This window comes from Ixodes scapularis, unplaced genomic scaffold, assembly GCF_016920785.2.
Source record: "Ixodes scapularis isolate PalLabHiFi unplaced genomic scaffold, ASM1692078v2 PGA_scaffold2__306_contigs__length_199485367, whole genome shotgun sequence".
Taxonomy (NCBI): Eukaryota; Metazoa; Arthropoda; class Arachnida; order Ixodida; family Ixodidae; genus Ixodes; species Ixodes scapularis.
In genome coordinates, this window is record NW_024609857.1 from 80,731,567 (window position 1) to 80,739,276 (window position 7,710).

Below are 7,710 nucleotides of genomic sequence, written 5' to 3' on the forward strand. Positions count from 1 at the left end.
TCCAGTATAGATGATGAGATTGCTTCGCAAGTTAATTAAGCATTCCACTTCCTCGTCTTCCAGGTAAGCATCAGCTTGTGCACTGATGACCGTTGTGGTTTGTCTCTTCCGTCGTGGCCCTTGAGTAGTGTGCTTAGTTTTACTGCAGTTGCCGCTTATCGTTTGCAGGAAAATTAACAACTTGAAACAGTATGTTATAGGCTATTGGGAGTGATGCAAGGGCACTTTAGCAGTCGCCACTCTCAAAGATCATCTTTTCCAGAAAAGGCTCTTCCGGTTCAGACAGTTCCTCCTCAGCTGCGCTGGCCTGTGCTGTCTCTGCTGCACTGCTGAGGCTGTTGGCTACTCTTGCAGGCAGAATGTTGGGGATCCATTCCCTGTTCATCCGAATGAAACTGAGGGTGGCCACATTCTTCGGTGTGAGACGGTTCCTTCTGTCGGTCACGATGGCTCCTGCAGAGCTGAATACCCTCTCGGAGTACACACTGGTTGGAGGGCAGGCAAGGTATCCAACAGCTACGGTGTACAGGTCAGGCCACAGGTACCGCTTTTTCTCCCAGTAGACGGTGGGATTGCTGTGTGAGTTGTAGCATTCCACTTCCTCGTCTTCCAGGAAGGCATCAAGTTGCGCCTTGACGACCGTTATGGTTTGCCGCCTTTCCTGTCGTGGCCTGGGAGTTGTTGTGCTCGATGTCTTATACCATGAATGAAAATCACTGGGTGGTGAGCTGCCTGAGGAGGTGCGGGGGGCGCTCTGGGGTGATGATTCAGCCACACTCTTGTCCTTGCATGCCTGGCTATGGACATCCTGGAGTCTCTGCTGCAGGTAGCTTCGCACAATTTCCAATTTTGGGGATGCAGAAACCTCTTCGCTTGTGTGAGTGGAAAGTGTGTCCCTGAAACGAGGATCCAGTAGGGTAGCAGCCCAGTACTGAACATCTGTCTTCACAGCATTCAAATGTCGACTGAGGCTCAGTTCATTGAGCAGACATGACGCAAGGCAGAAGGCCGGGGTGTCCAGCTCTGCACCTGTCATAGTGTGGGTGACTGTTCTCTCGATGAATGTGAGGAGGGGCAACACTTGTCCCAGCGTCGACGTGTCCATGCAGAGGAGGCGTGTTGCCTCCTCAAACGGCTTCAAAACAGTTGCCATGGCCTTGAGCAGAGCCCATTGCCGTGGCGCAAGGTAGTGCTTCGTGCTGTCTTCGAAGAACTCGCTGACAGCTCTCCGCTGCTCAGAGAGTCTCTCAACCATGTAGAATGTGCTGTTCCATCTCGTGGGAACATCTTGCAGAAGTTTGTGAACTGGCAGCCCGTGACGAAGTTGGATAGCTTCCAGTTGCCTCTGGGCACTCGCAGAGTGTCGGAAATGGCCAACAATGGCACGTGCTGCCTTGAGAGTCTCCTCCAGCTCTGCACCAGACTTGGTCAGCGATGCTTTTACTACCAAGTTAAGGCAGTGGGCCATGCATGGTGCGCGCTTCATCCCTCTGTCGTTCAGTGCTTTCACCACATTTTGTGCATTGTCGCTTGTTACAATGCCCACTTTCACCCCCAAAGGGACTAGCCATGTCTCTATGACATCCTCGAGCTTCTTGCCGATGTTGTACGCCGTATGCTGCTGTCCAAACCCGGACATGTCGAGGACGGCATTGTTTCTGGTCAGGGATCCTTTGGAGTCTGGAGCTATCCAGTGTGCCGTCACAGACATAAAGTCATTGACTTGGCGGCTCGACCAAATGTCGGTTGTCAGGTGGACTTCCCCCACGCACTCTTTAAGTTGTACCTTTAAAGCCTCTGCAATGACAGTCTCCAGCGCTGGGATGGCCGAGTTTGCAAAATAGCCCCTGCTCGGAATGTTCCATTTCGGAACACAGAACCGCATAAAATCTATGAATGCAGGGTCTTCAACCATGGAGAATGGCTTCATTGACTTTGCTATGTATTCTGCCAGTTGCTTGTTGTGCGCCATTGCCAATGGGTGCGTCGAAGTCCAGCACTGCTTGCGATTCATGGCCTCTAGTAAGGTCAGCTGGGTTTGGGGTGATTTTGCAACACAGGATGTCACGAATGATGCTGCTGGTGTTGATGCAGACGTTGCTGTTGGCGCAGCAGGAGTCCTCTTTAACAAGTGGGGATGGTTTCGCTTCATATGATTATGAAGTGCAGTTGTTCCAATCTTTTGGCATCCACCTTCTTTTCCAAGCCGTACAGTCTTGCGGCATTGTTTACATACTGCCTGATACTGGCCTGTTCTCTCGAAATGGACCCATATTGATGATTCTTTTGCACGCTTGGCGGGTGGGGGCAGGTTCCGGTCCTCTTGGATATCTGGACTGGGTCCACTCTGTGGCGGTCTGCTGCTGGAACTCGGTGTTTGGTCCACTTGAGCGTCCACTGGAGGTGTCAGCGTTGGATCTGATAATTAAAGTTTAAAAAGAGTAACAAATAGTTATGTAGGTGATTACCATGTACCTCATAGCTACTGTTTTTTTGGATCAGTGCAATTGGATCTACACAATTTTTGCATAGAGTAACGCTGGTGTGCATGATGTAGTTATGAAACTTCCATTATTTGAGTGCCTGCAGTTCCATATTTTACATAGTGAATAAGCTCCTCAAAGACAAGAACAGAAAACCAAGACGACATTGAGCACTACTTACAACTGTATTGTTTATTGAAAAACGCTATCTGTACACAAAACTGGGCTCCTGGCATAAGGCGAACTCATCAGTTAGATGCAGCGACGATGCACTTCTGCCTACCGTGTTTGCTCACTAGTCAAGCCCTTAAAGCGCAGAAAAAATTGCAGTCTAGAGAAGCAAAGGCTGACTAAGAATAATTATGAGCAAGAATCAGTTGCCATTCTAAAAAAGAGGTTACGCTGATATCAGGCGGTAATGTCTTGTGTGCTGAATTTACGCCCTAAGCAGTTGTGTCGATTGGCAGCGTACATCTAAAAATGAGATCTGATGAAATATAATTTGACTTGGTTACTTTTGGTAATACAGCTTTAATATTTTTATGAGTTTTTTGGCATATCAGTATTAAAGAGGACATTTGTGTAGCCTTGACCACCACCCTGGGTGTGCGAGCTCACAAGTGCCCGTAGCTTTGACTACACCGCCAAGAAAGTTGTCCCCAAGTATAGACTTTATTCTAGCAGCTAGATGTATGCAAAATATATAATACCTTGAATTATTGCAATCTCGAAGCCCTCCAGTCCTTCTATTCCTCTTAAGACATACACAGAACCTTGGTTGGAACTGGTCTCTTGTGCAGGTTCAGGAGTTTCAGGAGGCCCCGTTGCTTTGTCACTCTCCGTGGCTTTGTCAGGAATTTCCCTTTCAGAATTAAAAAAGTTTTTTTTATTATTTTAGTATAAGTTGTTTACACAATGCCTATGTGCCACATCAGTCACATTTTAAAACAACCGAAACATACTTTGGGGTGGCACAACACAGGTTATTCTGCAACATGCATTGCAACATGAGAAACATTGTTGCACCATTACAGTGTCCAGACAGAGAGAGTTCGGAATAGCAGGGTATTTAGACATTCCACTTAAATGTGCCCGGAATATGACTGAGGCCTGTTGCAGAAAGGTGCCATGTAATTCAGGTTAGGGTTGCACATCAAAATATCCAGATAGTTCAAGTAATCCTCAGCCCACCGCCTGGGCGTGCCAGATGCCCTTAGTTGGTTTTGCATGTAAACCCCAAACCTACACTGTATTCCACTTAAATGCATGACGAATAATTACCCATGCTGCATATCTTTTCCTCTTCTGAAATATATTCATGTAATCTCAATGCCAAATTTGATTGAATTTAGCTGAATAAATATAAGACTTAGTACATTCTTTGTCTGGAAGGTATTAAAATTTACATTAATAGGTACACCCAATGCCGCCCACCTCAGTCTTGGGTACTTGTTGCTCTATTTAGCTTCCGAATATAGTGCTTTGCGAGCATGTTGTACAGGAGGTAAGTTGAACCACCTTTGTCAGGTTAAGGTATTTAACGTTTATATTATTAATTAATTCACTTATTTATTTATAGACAAGCTACCAAGCAGCTACGATCGATGTAGTTCTGGCAATAAAAATACATTGCATTAATATAATTTGAGGTGAAAACGACCGCATTTTTGTTTAGTTTCAATTGTGTGCACATGTTATTTTGTGCGTACTTAAACTTCAATACGACAATTTTCCCACATTAAAATGCACGTTTAATGCTGCACACCTGTTCACGTACCAGTTATGCTCAAATAAAAAATTAAAGCTCATTTACTTACAGTAAGATGGGGGATTCCCTGTCTGCCGAACGTCCCGAAGAATCGTGTAGCTCCATTGGCTCCATCCTTGAAGTGCGAAACCGTAATACCCGCCGAAGTCGGAGCAGTCAGAGCTTTGGGAAGGGGAGGAGGAGGAGGAGGAGGGGGGGGGGGGGCGCACTTCGATGGTTTTCTATGCGTGAACTTTATTTGATGAAAGAGAAACACAACACAGGGGTGTCCAACGCAACTTTATTGTTCGGAAACAAACACTAACTAAATCGGATGTCATTAACCAGAAAGGTACAAATGCAGTACAGGAGACTCCAACACTACAGCGCAAGGAGTTTCAGATTGTTTCCCGTGTTCCGATAACAGTACCTCAGTGGACACACGATGGAGATAATCGAATCGAACATAATCACTTGCGTGGTGTGTGCCACTATGACCGTAATTATGGGCACGAAATCTGTCCGTACCGAACAGCACGTACGGCATCGATCTCTTGCGGCGATGAAAACATGCGGACATGCGCTTGCATTTCCACTTGCACCATACGTGCACCAAGCTTGCCTATTTCGGTCGTAATCCAGAACCGAAACCAATTTTCCCGCGATGTCTGGCTACCATTCTCGACAAACATCCAAAATATTATAAACGAAGCGGAACATTTTATTTATTACTATACTAATATATTGCAACATTATTTTGTGCACTTTGTAGAATTTAGTGAATTTAATATCACGAAAAGTTAAACACTCGTCAACGTAATCTGGCAATCATGGCAACGCTCCGAATTTTTCCGAACTTTTCCGAATCTCTCGAGATTCGGCTACTCTTCCGAATCTTTCCGAATCTTCAGATTCGGCTCCGAATCTCGATTCGGATAAAGATTCGTCCCATCACTAGTTATTTCCTTTGGTTTCCTTCCTCTCAAAACTCTGACTGACTGAACGTTTATTTTTCTACGTGTTCATCTCGCGCGTGCCGACTTCAAGCAGGAAGAAAAAAATGTACTTAAAACAGACCACGACAAACAAGAACGCTGGATCCACAAACACCCGAGAAGAGCGACAACAGCCGCGAATCGCGCTCCGACGAAGCTCTCAGAATATAGGCCTAGGAGGCACTCCGACTCGGCGCAGCGTTGCTTCGTCGCAAGACCGTCTGTCTGCCTGCGACCGGCTGGCGTGCTGAATGGAATATGCCCGCGCTACCCTTGTGGACCCTTCCCGTATAATAGTTTGATCGCTGACCTCAATTTTACGTTAAGAGGTGAGGTCAATCTCTTCCCCTTGTTTTCCGAGGCAGTGTTGACGAACACTCATCGAAAAGGGACCCTCGCTGATTCTCTCTTCTTGTTTTGTGTGATATAGAGCTGAAATAAACACTGTATGGATTACCTTCGTAACACGGTATGTACACTTTGTTATTGGCATGCCATTTTTATCCTGACAGACTGCACGGCACTGTCGAGCTGTAACAGTTCGTGAGAGGTATACGTGCAATACCGGTCCAACCTTTCTTTGCCGAGTGTCGGGTCAGTATCGAGTTGCAATCGTAAAAGATCGGTCCCGAAGCGCTTACCAACAGCGCGAATACAGCACTTCCATCAAACGCGCGCGTCCGCTCCGAGTGTTAACAGGTATTTACGTGGCTCTTGCTGACACTCGTCGTTCAAACGTATCTTTTTTAACGTCGGCTCGCTCCTGCATCTCCTAGACCGCGAAAAACGCCGCGGCAATTTGTTTCCATCTACGTCGCTTTGCAAACGACTGACACTGGCCGCCTTTCGCTAACAATGACAGTTGGGTTGACTTCTGGAGTCTTCACCGGAAGACTCGCTGCACTTCCCAACAGGCATACCGGTGTATGGGACTAGTCCCATGCTGTCGCTGTAGCGCAACATATCTCGTTGAATTTCGCTCAGCTGCGATGCGGCGATGAGAGGCGCCGATTCAGAAAATACATCGGCGACATCGGCGCAGTAAAACCTACCGGCGCACCCCAACTCGTCGCCGCTAATGCTCCCATCTCCTACTGCCGAGAGAAGTTCCGGTTCCGGAAATAGCGTACGTCACGGCTTGTTTTGCGGTCAAGAAAAAGTCGATATTTCATTAATTTTGTGTGTAGAAGTTAATAAGCCTAGACGAAAACGGATGCCTGTTCGGCATTCAGTGAACATTGACGGTTTAATGTAAAAGTTATCTGGAAAAAGTAAAAAAGTCATTTCATGGTCCCTTTAATTTAGCGAGAAACATGTATTTGTCTTTAGGTCCCGTGACGTCAAGTCACGTGAGATCAGTTTTCCCGCCAAATATAGCGGGGAAACTGAATTGCTGCATAGGCCACTTTCCGTCAATTTTTTCGCAAAATTTAATGAGGAACCTGAATTTGTATGTAGGTCTCGTGACGTCAGGTCACGTGAGATCAGTTTTCCCGTCAAATATAGCGGGAAAACCGAATTGGTGCATAAGCCACTTTGTTTTAATTTTTTCGCAAACTTTAATGGGGAACCTGAATTGATTATCTCTATTCCATGGTAAATTCAACACACACACACACACACACACACACACACACACACACACACATATATACATATATATACATATATATATATATATAGTTGCCTCTTTTTCGTAGTGTGAAAGAAACAAAATGTGCTAATCAAGACGGATTACCACACGATGATGCTGTAGCGATGCGTTACGTACAATAGCCACCAAAATCGGGAGGAAACGTTGCACAAGGGAATTACGTCTAAACGCCGAGCGCCCTTTCTCCCGCATAAGAGGGATTAACGGGGGTAATGTTAACTGGGAATCTGACCGACTTTTGAGAGCGGGATGGCGGAGAGCACGTGACCGTTAGTGACTGATGATGAGGGAAGAAAGGGTTGGCTTTTTCACCTCTCTCCACGGTGGCGCAATATGTGGGTCCATCGCTTACGCTACGGAATGCCGGCGACACGAAAAGAATTCCAGTGCAGCCCGGACACCGCGGTTTGCTCGCTGATGTGACGTGAGTTACGTTTGGGCGTATATATATATCTGGGTTGTATGTGGCTCCCGGAATTCCTCGTGGTAAAAAAGGAAAGATTAACCGACAGACAAGCACACGGCACTCGGGACGTACCGAGAAACACAGTTAAAACGATGTTGGAATTGGCGGAATACTTGACGGAACTGGAGAACGAGACGAATCAAGCTCGGATATCTGGTTCTGCGACTTGATATTCATTTACGACTGTACATTGTTTTAGGAAGCGCGTCAAGACAGCACGATTTAAAGTAACTATGTTCCAAAAATTGCTGTGTGAATCTTCGCTTCCTCTAGACTGGAAGCTTGCACGAGTAATGCCAGTGCATAAAAGTGGTCCTAGAGCCAGTGTCGAAAACTACCGCCCGTTGTCTTTAACAAGTATTTCA

The 7,710-nt window shown here is 46.3% G+C and overlaps 1 protein-coding gene across 1 annotated transcript; it reads right to left on the reverse strand.

The window, feature by feature from the left end:
• Positions 1-226: 226 nt before the first annotated feature.
• Positions 227-1,972, reverse strand: LOC115329918 (zinc finger BED domain-containing protein 4-like). The gene has a single exon (XM_029991605.2). The coding sequence runs from the start codon at positions 1,970-1,972 to the stop codon at positions 227-229; it is 1,746 nt and encodes a 581-aa protein (XP_029847465.2).
• Between the last annotated feature and the right edge of the window lie 5,738 nt (positions 1,973-7,710).